Here is a 13,880-nt window from a genome sequence, read left to right as displayed (position 1 = left end):
TGATGGAATGAAACCATTCCTGCTTGTTAGTGGAAGTCCATAAGGGGAAATGATGACAGCAGTGGTGGAATGTGTGTGAGATGGAAGCTTCAGGAGAGGGAGGGCACGGAAGAAGGTGGGGCTACGTGTCAGGTGAGACATTCAGACACCTGTATGGTCAGCTGAGACATTCAGACACCTGTATGGTCAGGTGAGACATTCAGACACCTGTATGCCTGAACATCCGTGGTGGATTAATAATCTTTCAATGCAGGCTTTCATTAATCGGTAGTCCCGCCCCCCTGCCTGACCAATATTGCAGGTACAAATAGGGTACCAGAGTCAGATTACTGTCAGATTTTGGTGGCCACAGGGGTGTCTACATGGCTGCCTGCAACATGAGGGTCCTTGTGGCGATGTGTGCTTTCATTCTGCTCCTCCAGGCCTGTGAGTACTGCCTCGCTCACCTGTTTGTAGTCCGGTTGAATTAGTTCAAACTGACTAGCTCTGTCTCTCAAATGTTTTTATACTTTTACTGATTGATAACAGAATGAGTTCTGTTTGAAAATCTTTGTCAAAATGAGCTAACATGGGAATGCTCTCAGTTGTGTCTTTTCCTACACATTTGAAACTGTATATCGGTGAGCATTTAAATAAATTCTCAAAATATTGTATTATTATTCAGTAAATAATGAGCCAGCCTGCTTTTGAATAGCACAAGAAATGATGGAATATGTTTGACTTGTTGATGGGGGTTGGGTATTTGACAATCAATTTCAATCAATGGACCTCATGAATAGATTAGTATACAAGATGGTATTATTTTGATTATTGTAATTATTTTTCATGATCTTCTCAAGCTGTTGTTGTCTGAGGATAGGGGAGGGAGTTTGGGACAGAGAGGTAGGGCAGGGTGACAGACGGGGGGATAAAAAGTGTTGTATAGCTTAGTACGCATAATGCAATATTTTACACCTCATGAGACCCATAGTATCTTTTAGTTTCTTTTGGAGTCTCCAAATGCCTAGACAGATTACAAAAAACAATGCAGAATGCCCATTCTTGGTAATATTGTCCTCAAATTTGAAAGGGAATTTGTTCGGTGTCCGGTGATTATAAGTGCACCAGCCACAATAATCTGTGTCCAGTCAAATATTTTCAGTGAGAAAAAAAGCTTTCACTTTCACTGCCTTTGAGCTTCTATAACTTTGTTTAGTAATATTTGTAAAAGGGTTCAAAAAGAGTAACCATTTTATTTTGGGTATGTCATTTTTAAGCTTGTGTAAAGAAAAGGGGTGATACTTAAAGGGTTAAAGCAGTGGTTCCCAACCTTTTTTGGCTTGTGACCCCATTTTGACATCACAAATTTCTGGCGACCCCAGAGACTTTTTTTTTTCTAGAATTAGTTCTTCATCATGTTTGTTATACTGTGTTGCAAATACAGAGTAGCCAGATTAGTGCACAAAGTGACATTTTATTTTCCCTGATCAGGAAATACATGTACAGTTAGGTAAGCTACAAGGCTTGATTAAAAAAAAAAAAAAAAAAATGAAAAAGAAATGTAATCAATTACTACACATTTCAGGTGACCCCATTTGAATTCCGCGGGACCCCACGTGGGGTCGCGACCCCAAGGTTGAAAAACACTGGGTTAAAGCATAAAATGATTTACATAGCATCAAACAAAAATTTCACCAATATCTTACTTTTATCAGAGAGGGACTGCAATTTCCACGACATCTGTAGAATGTTCAGAATAAGATAATCTGTGCAATGAATGCAATGTCTTGTTTTACCCCTGTGTTTGTGTGTTTTTTCTTCTCCAGGCAAGTGCCAGGACTCCATGGACAGTTACAGTGAGTAGTCTCTCCTTAATCACCATTATACAGACATTAAAAAGCGTGAAGATTATAGCATTAAAATAAAAACACAATATTTATGGGGGAAATAATAATAATAATAATAATAATAATAATAATAATAATAACCACTCTGCAGCACAGTCTTTGCCCATCTATTTAATTTAATTTGTCTCTCCACTACAGCAGGTCCAAGGGTGCGTCTGGTTGATGGTCTAAACAACTGCTCCGGGCGAGTGGAGGTGTACTTTTCGGGTTACTGGGGGTCAGTGTGCGATTACGGGTGGAACCTGCCGGACGCTCAGGTGGTGTGCAGGGAGCTGGGGTGCGGGCATGCAGTGGTCTCCAATATTCCCTGGTGGTTCTTCTTTTGGAGCTGGTTCTGGTCGAGTGGGCGTCCAGTTTTAATGGACGGGGCCGCCTGCACTGGAAACGAGACGTCTCTCCTTGACTGCCCCAGGGCTACTCCGCCATCTTGGTGGTGGTGCCTGCCGATATATTCTCCCTATGTCTACTGCACTGGTGAGTAGCCAACTGCCTCTCTGCCAAGCCACAGGTAGCAGGATGTAATGTGCATTGTTGCTGATTCTCGTGAGACTGATAGGCTTAATGAAATTGGTTCCAAACAAAGGTGAATATTAATCTATCAGTATGGCTGTCATGAACATATGGTTGCAGAGAAACAGCAGATTTTGCAAATGTGCATATAATAATGATATTTATGGTTAATGTTCTAACAGTTTAGAAATCAATCATCTCTATGTATAATAAGACATTTCTCAACTGTATATTTTACCCACATATTCTATAACCTATTTCGTTGTCACAAATAATGTTATTTCTCATCACTGATCAAGGGCTACAGTCCCTTTAAAAAGTATTGGAACAGCAGGGTCAATTCATTTGTTTTTGCGATACACTGAAGACAATTGAGTTTGAGGACAAAATATGAGATCACAGATCCAAATTTCAGCTTTTATTTCCTGGTATTTCGATCTAGATTTGTTCAATAACTTATCGCCATTTGTATCAGACCACCCAATTTTTAGGTGAGCAAAAAAAAATGGCCAAGATGTGTCCTGTTAGATTGATTGGTTAAACAGTAAATAGTTCTGAATGTGTACTCTGGGTTTTATCCTTGGGGTTTGGCTGTGAAGACTGCTGTGAAACCAACATAAAGACCAGACAGCTGTATTTGTGAGAAAAGCAAGCCATTTTGAAGCTTAGAAACAAGGGGAAATCAATCAGAGCCATTGCAGAAGCATTGGGGATAACTTGTCCAACAACTTGTAATGTCTTGAAAAAGAAAGAAACCACTGGCATACTGAGCAACAGACATTGAACAGGTTGAACAAGGAAAACAACAGCAGTTGATGACAGAAACATGAAGAAAAACCCCAAAACATCAGTCAGTGACTTCACAAACAATCTCCACAGGGTAGGGGTGATGGTATCTCAATCAACTGTTTGAAGAAGACTTACAGAGCAGCAATATAGAGGCTATAATACAAGATGCAAACCACTCATCAGTAGTAAGAAACAGAAGGCGAGATTACAATTTGCAAAGTACAGAGATGACCAAGATTAACCTCTCCCAAAGTGATGGAAAGGCCAAAGTGTGGAGAAAGAAGGGATCTGCTCATGATCTAAAACATACAAGCTCATCTGTGAAGCCCGGTGGAGAAAGTGTCATGGCTTGGGCTGGTATAGCTGCTTCTGGAATGAGCTCACTAATCTTTATTGATGATTACATTTACATTTACATTTTAGTCATTTGGCAGACGCTTTTAATCCAAAGCGACTTACAAGTGCATAGGTTCTACCATAAGTCAAAGCATCACATCCAGAAACTAGCAAAATACACATGAAATGCTGTTCTAAACATAGTTGTCATCATAAGTGCATATTTTTATTTTTTATTATTATATTTTTTTTTGGGGGGGGGGGGGGGTTAGACAAGTATAGGGATATCAGAAAGGAGGGGCAGGGGAAATCAGGAGGGAGGACTAAGGTAGAGTTTGAAAAGGTGGATTTTGAGTCTGCGTCGAAATAGGGGGAGGGATTCTGCTGTTCTGACAGTGGTAGGCAAGTCATTCCACCACTGAGGAACCAGAACGGAAAACAGGCGTGAACGTGCAGCTCGACCGCCAGGTGCACGTAGAGAGGGAACCATAAGGCGACCAGAGCTGGCAGACCGGAGTGGTCTAGCTGGGGAGTAGGGAGTGATCAGGGATTGTATGTAAGGTGGGGCAGTCCCCTTAGCAGCCTGAAATGCCAACACTAGGGCCTTGAAACGGATGCATGCGGCAATAGGAAGCCAGTGGAGGCCAATGATGTAGTAGCAGGATGAATTCAGAGGTCTAAAAAACATTCTGTCTGCACCAGGGAATGAAAGCTGAAATTCTGAACTCTTTTCTTGTGTTCATCTTTTTATCTCAACCCCAAGCGTATTCAGTGTATTGCAAAAACAGATTGGCCTTGCTGTTGAGAAGCAGATGTTGGTAGGCCTCAGGACTGCTAATAAACTCTAGATATGAAGCACAACAAGGCGATCAGTGGGCTGCTTAAGGAACAAATAAAGACATTAACAAACTGTTTTTGCAATCACTGAAATTGCCAGACTATTAGGTCTTTTAGCCTAGTCATCAGACAAAATGAAGGACAGCTGTTGATTGAATCCAAGATCCTGATATCAAGACCCTGGCTCAAATTAAGGCACAGCACAATGCAAATTGGAACTGTTTTCAAAGGCAACATACAGCCATTAAATGTAATTACTGTACAGAAACAATTTATTTCAGACACTTATTTTCTGTTGAGATTACCTGCTGTTCACCCAAACTTTTTAAAACGTTGCTAGTCCACTTCTGTAAGCTATACAATTTTCTGTTGTGCAGCCATTGTGTCCATTGTGAATGATGTTCTATGAAATGAAATATAACTGACTGAATAAGCGTAGTTACTGGAATACTGGTGCTTTGTTCCCCTGTTTCTGCAGGACAGGGATCAAGTGATGAACTAAGTGAGTTCACAAAAAACACCCACCCGCTACTTCACAATGTTACAAAGAGTTTCTGATTGAACAGTGAATGTGTTGATATGTGAGGTGCGTGTCCCCCGGGCAGATGTGACGATGACGAGAGTGGTGGGGGGGAGCAGTAACTGCTCCGGGAGGCTGGAGGTGTTCCAGGGCGGGCACTGGGGCACGGTGTGTGGTGACCACTGGGACCTGAACGACGCCGTGGTGGCGTGCCGGGAGCTGGGCTGCCCGTCTCCCGACCCGGGGGTACTCGGCTCGGTGTTCGGCAGCGGCTTCGGCGCGATTCTCCTGGACGACTTGCGCTGCACCGGCAACGAGTCGTCTCTCTTCCACTGCCCCTCACGAGGGCTGGGCGTGCACAACTGCGACCACACCAACGACGTGAGCGTGGCCTGCACCGGTAAAAAGCAAATAGACCAGCAAGACAAACGTGTAGGCCTGTTTGTGTATATGTGTAGGCCTGTTTGTGTATATGTGTAGGCCTGTTTGTGTATATGTGGAGGCCTGTTTGTGTATATGTGGAGGCCTGTTTGTGTATATGTGTAGTCCTGTTTGTGTATATGTGTAGGCCTGTTTGTGTATATGTGTAGGCCTGTTTGTGTATATGTGTAGGCCTGTTTGTGTATATGTGTAGGCCTGTTTGTGTATATGTGGAGGCCTGTTTGTGTATATGTGTAGGCCTGTTTGTGTATATGTGGAGGCCTGTTTGTGTATATGTGGAGGCCTGTTTGTGTATATGTGTAGTCCTGTTTGTGTATATGTGTAGGCCTGCTTGTGTATATGTGTAGGCCTGCTTGTGTATATGTGTAGTCTTGTTTGTGCATACGTGTAGCCCTGTTTGTGTATATGTGGAGGCCTGTTTGTGTATATGTGTAGTCCTGTTTGTGTATGTGTAGACCTGCTTGTGTATATGTGTAGGCCTGCTTGTGTATATGTGTAGTCCTGTTTGTGTATACGTGTAGCCCTGTTTGTGTATATGTGGAGGCCTGATTGTGTACACGCATCCACACACACCAACGGCAATTGGCTGCCATGCAAGGCACCAACTAGCCTATTAAGAGCAATTGGGGGTTAGATGTCTTGCCCAGGGCAGGGTGTATAAATAGATTATACATGATTCTAAAATCCCTATTTTATAGTTAACAACGGTATATTTATATCATAATGGGCATCAGTGAGGAAAGATATGGCTTCTGATTACATTACTCAACTTACATTGTTACAAGCACTGGATATATTTTGTTGGCGTTTAATAGTACACAAGACAATACCATTGCTTTTTATTTCTGTGTCCCATTTCCTTGGAAAGCTTCTCCAAACTCTCCCAAAGATTGCACATTGAGGGGGTGTCTGAGTGGCGCGGCTTCTTGAGCACCATCCACATGCCCCACATGCCGCGACGTCGGCGGCTCCAATCCGGCCGTCTGACAATTTGTCTCATGTCTTCCCCTCTCTTACTTCCATTGTTCCTGTCTCTCTACACTGATTGACCATTGATTCCCTAACTCCTGAGATTCATATCTCAGAGGTTCTACTATATCTTGAGATGTTGTTATTAAGATCTAGCGATACAAGTTATTTCTGTTTTTATTGTCAGATTATCAGATAACCATATATCTGAGTGCCTTATGCAATGTTTTTCTGTTTGCAAAAGTATTGGTTTCTCAACAGAAATCACAGCTATTATTTTCCCTCCCTTTCCCACAGGTTCAAACTCAGATGAGTACAGTAAGTCAAAAATGAAAATAGCAAATACAAAATCCAGTCATTGTATTACAACCTCGCTGCTGACCTTCGACCTTTCCCTCCATACCAGATGGCACTCGCGTGAGATTAGTAGATGGGGCAAACCAATGTCAAGGCCGGGTGGAGGTGTACCTGGCAGGCCACTGGGGGACAGTGTGTCAAGATAATTGGGACATCGTTGACGCCCTGGTTGTCTGCAGAGAGCTGGGCTGTGGGGTCGCTCTAGGGGCTATGCAATATGCTCACTTTGGCGAGGGCACTGGACTCATCTTCCTGGACAACGTGCACTGCACTGGGAGTGAGCAGTCACTGCTCGACTGTCAGTCCAATGGACTGGGAGCCCATAACTGTATGCACTATCAAGATGCAGGCGTCATATGTGCAGGTAATGTTATTATGTTATGAGCTGTGAGGAATGTAACATCTAACCTCAAAAGAGCATTTTGTTGGACAGTATTTTTCATGGTGAACTTCAGTTCCATAATTACCTTTAGGCCATATTTTGATATCTTATTTAGATTTTATTTTACTGCTTCAACATGGACGTTAACATCTTTCTTTCTCCCCCACAGGCCTCAACACAACAGAATACAGTAAGTTCACCCAGAGAGCAAAAGGTTAAATTAGTTTAAATAAGAAGTTGGTGTGAAATCATGTAGCCAGTGCAGAAGATGGAGACAGAGCAGAGTAAATGTACACACATCTGCAGCCCTGTTTCCCTGACAACCCTGCTGAAAAACAACTCCAGCTAGGTGGCTGGTTGACCAGTTCAGACCAGCTCCCAGCTCCCAGCTTGACAGGATTTAGCTGGTTAACCCATTCAGACCAGCTTCCAGCTTGACATGGTTTGACCAACTCAAACTACATTTTGAAACAGCCGGTAGCTGGTTGACCTGCTCATACCCAGCTAGACCATATATATGACCAGCTTTGCCATGCTGGTTGCCCAGCTCAAACCCAGCTAGACCAGTTCATAACCAGCTCAATTTTCAAGCTGGTCAAGCTGGCATAGCTGGATTTTACAGCAGGGCAGTGTCTTTAAAACTGTCCCAATGTATTGATTTCATTCAGGCAGGTGACCTTTGTAAGAAATCAGATTGTCTTTTCAGGAATCAATCAATCAATGCAATAATCAGAAATAGACAAGGGGACGTTCCGTGAAAAATCAACCAAAGATGTGTGGGGTGAACACTTAATTTCTGCTCAAACTTTGTGTGAATGTTCTTTCAATAATCAATAGAGAACATGCAAAACATTAGCTTCATAGGATTTATAATTCTAGGGATATGTTCTCTTAAAAAAGGCAGGCTGCAAACGTAAGCAACATGGCCTATAGATATCAAATCTAAAATTTTGTGATGATTGGACTTACACAGGATTTATTAGCATTTTTGTAATAGGCCACACTCACATGCAATTTCATTGGCTTACTGCAGCCACAATGTGGAACACTGTGCCTTTGAAATCATCCACTACCCATCATATGGCACTTTCTGTGATTTCTATTCTTGTATAGGCCTTATATAACCACGGTTAACCAAGGTTAACATACATACATACGGTACTGCTTCTGAAGTCCTCTCTGTGGCCTTATATTTCAGTTTTGTGAATTAAACAAAATAATATTTGGGACTATCAATGAGTAATTTCACTTTTTTGGTGGAACACTTGGTGAGCCTGGCAAAGCCACTGTAATAGTGTGTGTGTGTGTGTGTGTGTGTGTAATAGTGTGTGTGTGTGTGTGTGTAATAGTGTGTGGGTGTGTAATAGTGTGTGGGTGTAATAGTGTGTGTGTGTGTGTGTGTAATAGTGTGTGTGTGTGTGTGTGTGTAATAGTGTGTGTGTGTGTAATAGTGTGTGTGTGTAATAGTGTGTGGGTGTAATAGTGTGTGTGTGTGTGTAATAGTGTGTGTGTGTGTGTGTGTGTGTAATAGTGTGTGTGTGTGTGTGTGTAATAGTGTGCGTGTGTGTGTAATAGTGTGTGTGTGTGTAATAGTGTGTGTGTGTGTGTGTGTGTGTAATAGTGTGTGTGTGTGTAATAGTGTGTGGGTGTAATAGTGTGTGTGTGTGTAATAGTGTGTGGGTGTAATAGTGTGTGTGTGTGTAATAGTGTGTGTGTGTGTGTGTAATAGTGTGTTTGTGTGTAATAGTGTGTGTGTGTGTAATAGTGTGTGTGTGTGTGTGTGTGTGTAATAGTGTGTTTGTGTGTAATAGTGTGTGTGGGTGTAATAGTGTGTGTGTGTGTAATAGTGTGTGTGTGTGTAATAGTGTGTTTGTGTGTAATAGTGTGTGTGTGTGTAATAGTGTGTGTGTGTGTAATAGTGTGTGTGTGTGTGTGTGTGTGTAATAGAGTGTGGGGGTAATAGTGTGCGGGGGTAATAGAGTGTGGGGGTAATCGAGTGTGGGGGTGATAGAGTGTGGGGGTGATAGAGTGTGGGGGTGATAGAGTGTGGGGGTGATAGAGTGTGGTAATAGAGTGTGGGGGTAATAGTGTGTGGGGGTAATAGAGTGTGGTAATAGAGTGTGGGGGTGATAGAGTGTGGGGGTAATAGTTTGTGGGGGTAATAGAGTGTGGGGGTGATAGAGTGTGGTAATAGTGTGTGGGGGTAATAGAGTGTGGGGGTGATAGAGTGTGGGGGTAATCGAGTGTGGGGGTAATAGAGTGTGGGGGTAATAGAGTGTGGTAATAGTGTGTGGGGGTAATAGAGTGTGGGGGTGATAGAGTGTGGGGGTAATAGAGTGTGGTAATAGTGTGTGGGGGTAATAGAGTGTGGGGGTGATAGAGTGTGGGGGTAATAGAGTGTGGGGGTGATAGAGTGTGGGGGTGATAGAGTGCGGGGGTGATAGAGTGTGGTAATAGTGTGTGGGGGTAATAGTGTGTGGGGGTAATAGAGTGTGGTAATAGAGTGTGGGGGTGATAGAGTGTGGTAATAGTGTGTGGGGGTAATAGAGTGTGGGGGTGATAGTTTGTGGGGGTAATAGAGTGTGGGGGTGATAGAGTGTGGTAATAGTGTGTGGGGGTAATAGAGTGTGGGGGTGATAGAGTGTGGGGGTAATCGAGTGTGGGGGTAATAGAGTGTGGGGGTAATAGAGTGTGGGGGTGATAGAGTGTGGGGGTAATAGAGTGTGGTAATAGTGTGTGGGGGTAATAGAGTGTGGGGGTGATAGAGTGTGGGGGTAATAGAGTGTGGGGGTGATAGAGTGTGGGGGTGATAGAGTGTGGTAATAGTGTGTGGGGGTAATAGAGTGTGGGGGTGATAGAGTGTGGGGGTGATAGAGTGTGGGGGTGATAGAGTGTGGGGGTGATAGAGTGTGGTAATAGTGTGTGGGGGTAATAGAGTGTGGGGGTGATAGAGTGTGGGGGTAATCGAGTGTGGGGGTAATAGAGTGTGGGGGTAATAGAGTGTGGTAATAGTGTGTGGGGGTAATAGAGTGTGGGGGTGATAGAGTGTGGGGGTAATAGAGTGTGGTAATAGTGTGTGGGGGTAATAGAGTGTGGGGGTGATAGAGTGTGGGGGTAATAGAGTGTGGGGGTGATAGAGTGTGGGGGTGATAGAGTGCGGGGGTGATAGAGTGTGGTAATAGTGTGTGGGGGTAATAGTGTGTGGGGGTAATAGAGTGTGGTAATAGAGTGTGGGGGTGATAGAGTGTGGTAATAGTGTGTGGGGGTAATAGAGTGTGGGGGTGATAGTTTGTGGGGGTAATAGAGTGTGGGGGTGATAGAGTGTGGTAATAGTGTGTGGGGGTAATAGAGTGTGGGGGTGATAGAGTGTGGGGGTAATCGAGTGTGGGGGTAATAGAGTGTGGGGGTAATAGAGTGTGGGGGTGATAGAGTGTGGGGGTAATAGAGTGTGGTAATAGTGTGTGGGGGTAATAGAGTGTGGGGGTGATAGAGTGTGGGGGTAATAGAGTGTGGGGGTGATAGAGTGTGGGGGTGATAGAGTGTGGGGGTAATAGAGTGTGGGGGTAATAGAGTGTGGTAATAGTGTGTGGGGGTAATAGAGTGTGGGGGTGATAGAGTGTGGGGGTGATAGAGTGTGGGGGTGATAGAGTGTGGGGGTAATAGAGTGTGGTAATAATGTGTGGGGGTAATAGAGTGTGGGGGTGATAGAGTGTGGGGGTAATAGTGTGTGGGGGTAATAGAGTGTGGGGGTGATAGAGTGTGGGGGTGATAGAGTGTGGGGGTAATAGAGTGTGGGGGTAATAGAGTGTGGGGGTGATGTATGTAGCAACAGGCCAGTCCACTCTTCAGGCCACTGTCACGGGTCTGGCTATATGTTCATTCCAAGAAGTTATTTTACAGGAATAGCATATTAATGGATAGTCCCACTCCTAATACTAAATGCTTTTGACTAGACAATGTTACGTTGATCACAGATGATAATGAAATGATTTCCTGAGCAGCTAATTGGCCTGCAGCCTGACCTCTGACCTTTCCCTTCCTCCCAGATGGCACTCGAGTGAGGCTGGAGGACGGGATGGCTGAGTGTGAGGGGCGGGTGGAGGTGTACTATGAAGGACACTGGGGAACGGTATGTGATGATTTTTGGGACATGAACGATGCTGAGGTGGTGTGCAGAGAGCTGGGCTGTGGGGCGGCTCTGGGGGCCATGCAGTTTGCTCACTTTGGCGAGGGCACTGGACTCATCTTCCTGGACAACGTGCAGTGCACTGGGAGTGAGCAGTCACTGCTCGACTGTCAGTCCCATGGACTGGGAGTCCATAACTGTATGCACTATCAAGACGCTGCAGTCGTATGTGCAGGTATGGTGGCCATTTTCTGGACAGTATTTTGTATTTTGAACCTAATTTCAATGTTTAAAGGGCTCCCATAACTATGAAGACTATGCAGACACAGCACTCATACATATGAGCAGGTCAGGTGAAGGTCATAGACCTCATGCATGAGGTGCAAATGTGCATTCAGTGAAGACCAATCTCCCAAACTTTGTATTTCAGCAAACCTAACGGGGCTTCCCACACAGAAAGTATTGGTTTGGACAGTATTACATTCATATTTTGTAAATTTGTACTTTAAATGTAAATACATTTATTTGTTTTATTTGTTCACAGGTGTAAATGTAACAGAATACAGTAAGTTCACACAGAACAAAAAATAGTTTATCATAAATACGCCAAAAACTAAAGAAGCATTAACCTGACCCCTCACCTTTGACCTTTCCCTTCCTCCCAGATGGCACTCGAGTGAGGCTGGAGGACGGGATGGCTGAGTGTGAGGGGCGGGTGGAGGTGTACTACGCTGGACGCTGGGGGACAGTATGTGATGATTTTTGGGACATGAACGATGCTGAGGTGGTGTGCAGAGAGCTGGGCTGTGGGGTCGCTCTGGGGGCCATGCAGTTTGCTCACTTTGGCGAGGGCACTGGACTCATCTTCCTGGACAACGTGCAGTGCACTGGGAGTGAGCAGTCACTGCTCGACTGTCAGTCCCATGGACTGGGAGTCCATAACTGTATGCACTATGAAGACGCTGCAGTCGTATGTGCAGGTATGGTGGCCATTTTCTGGACAGTATTTTGTATTTTGAACCTAATTTCAATGTTTAAAGGGCTCCCATAACTATGAAGACTATGCAGACGCAGCACTCATACATATGAGCAGGTCAGGTGAAGGTCATAGACCTCATGCATGAGGTGCAAATGTGCATTCAGTGAAGACCAATCTCAGCTCAGAAGCCCAGCTCCCAAACTTTGTATTTCAGCAAACCTAACGGGGCTTCCCACACAGAAAGTATTGGTTTGGACAGTATTACATTCATATTTTGTAAATTTGTACTTTAAATGTAAATACATTTATTTTGTTTTATTTGTTCACAGGTGTAAATGTAACAGAATACAGTAAGTTCACACAGAACAAAAAATAGTTTATCATAAATACGCCAAAAACTAAAGAAGCATTAACCTGACCCCTCACCTTTGACCTTTCCATCTCTCCCAGATGGCACTCGTGTGCGGGTGGCGGAAGGGGCGCACTACTGTGAGGGGCGGGTGGAGGTGTACTACGCTGGACGCTGGGGGACAGTATGTGATGATTTTTGGGACATGAACGATGCTGAGGTGGTGTGCAGAGAGCTGGGCTGTGGGGTCGCTCTGGGGGCCATGCAGTTTGCTCACTTTGGCGAGGGCACTGGACTCATCTTCCTGGACAACGTGCAGTGCACTGGGAGTGAGCAGTCACTGCTCGACTGTCAGTCCCATGGACTGGGAGTCCATAACTGTATGCACTATCAAGACGCTGCAGTCGTATGTGCAGGTATGGTGGCTTTTCTTAGTGATCAAATACTTTTTGTATTGGCATTTCACCAAGATATGACAGCTGCCAAATGCCAGGCCAAAATTCTGTAATTAGATCTGAATCCAAGCAATATTATTCAAGTTGCGTCTCCAAAACTGATTTGCAGTGGGGCAATTGCAAAAGGTAAGGAACCCTGATATGCAACCCCTGAAGACCCATATTAATACCACATACAGCTTCTGTCCCAGAGAAACTTACAGCTTGTTTTTATGTCTTTCTTTTTGCGCCTTTCCGACCATTTCAACATGCCTGGCTCTCAGATCCAAACTGTGAGTACCAATATTTCTACATAATCATGATTCCCAGTTTCCATAGTCATGCATGTTAATGTTCTTTTCCAACACGACGGACGGTGCCCATGAGTCTGTGGTTCAAGCAGAAAATGAATTAGTTTAGTAATTTTTCAATATCTATTTGAAAAGAAAGCTCATGTGTTGTAAGTTTTCTCTCAGTCATAACACAAGGCAGTCTTATAAAGCAAGTTTCACTGGGATTGGTGTCTGAAGTGCCTCACTCTCTCCCGGGAGCAGACGGCCCAAAGGTGCGGCTGGTATCCGGGCAGAATAACTGCTCAGGCCGGGTGGAGTTCAGTTACTATGGCACCTGGGGGACGGTGTGTGACGATGGCTGGGACCTGGCTGACGCCCACGTGGTGTGCCGGGAGCTGGGCTGTGGCCCCGCCCTGTCCGCGCTGGGGGCCGCTGCCTTCGGCGAGGGCCAGGGGCCCGTGCTGCTACACGACCTCCACTGCCAGGGCGACGAGAGAGCGCTGGAGGGCTGCGGGCTGGAGGCGGGAATGGTCAGCCACTGCCACCACGACCAGGACGCGGGCGCTGTCTGCTCCGGTACGGGTCATTCACTGAGTGTCTACGGGCCCTACTGCTCCCGTACGGGTCATTCACTGAGTGTCTACGGGCCCTACTGCTCCCAAACGGGTCATT

At 44.8% G+C, this 13,880-nt stretch overlaps 1 protein-coding gene across 2 annotated transcripts; it reads left to right on the top strand.

Annotated features, from left to right (window-relative positions):
* The first annotated feature begins 253 nt into the window (after positions 1 to 253).
* LOC133139456 (scavenger receptor cysteine-rich domain-containing group B protein-like) lies at positions 254 to 13,708 on the top strand. 2 transcript variants are annotated; one of them, XM_061259015.1, is made up of 14 exons: positions 309 to 426; positions 1,806 to 1,835; positions 2,025 to 2,360; positions 4,837 to 4,860; positions 4,964 to 5,278; positions 6,586 to 6,606; positions 6,695 to 7,009; positions 7,197 to 7,217; positions 11,074 to 11,388; positions 11,698 to 11,718; positions 11,819 to 12,133; positions 12,462 to 12,482; positions 12,583 to 13,208; positions 13,470 to 13,704. In XM_061259015.1, exons 1-13 carry the CDS (start codon positions 363 to 365, stop codon positions 12,987 to 12,989), a joined length of 2,205 nt encoding a protein of 734 aa, XP_061114999.1. In that variant the 5' UTR covers positions 309 to 362; the 3' UTR covers positions 12,990 to 13,208; positions 13,470 to 13,704. The 2 variants fall into 2 exon arrangements, with proteins under 2 accessions (XP_061115000.1, XP_061114999.1); XM_061259016.1 differs by lacking the exons at positions 11,074 to 11,388; positions 11,698 to 11,718 and having other exon boundaries at positions 254 to 426; positions 13,470 to 13,708.
* Positions 13,709 to 13,880: the final 172 nt, after the last annotated feature.

The sequence above is a fragment of the Conger conger genome, chromosome 10 (assembly GCF_963514075.1).
Source record: "Conger conger chromosome 10, fConCon1.1, whole genome shotgun sequence".
Taxonomy (NCBI): Eukaryota; Metazoa; Chordata; class Actinopteri; order Anguilliformes; family Congridae; genus Conger; species Conger conger.
This window is presented reverse-complemented; position numbering and strand designations above follow the sequence as displayed.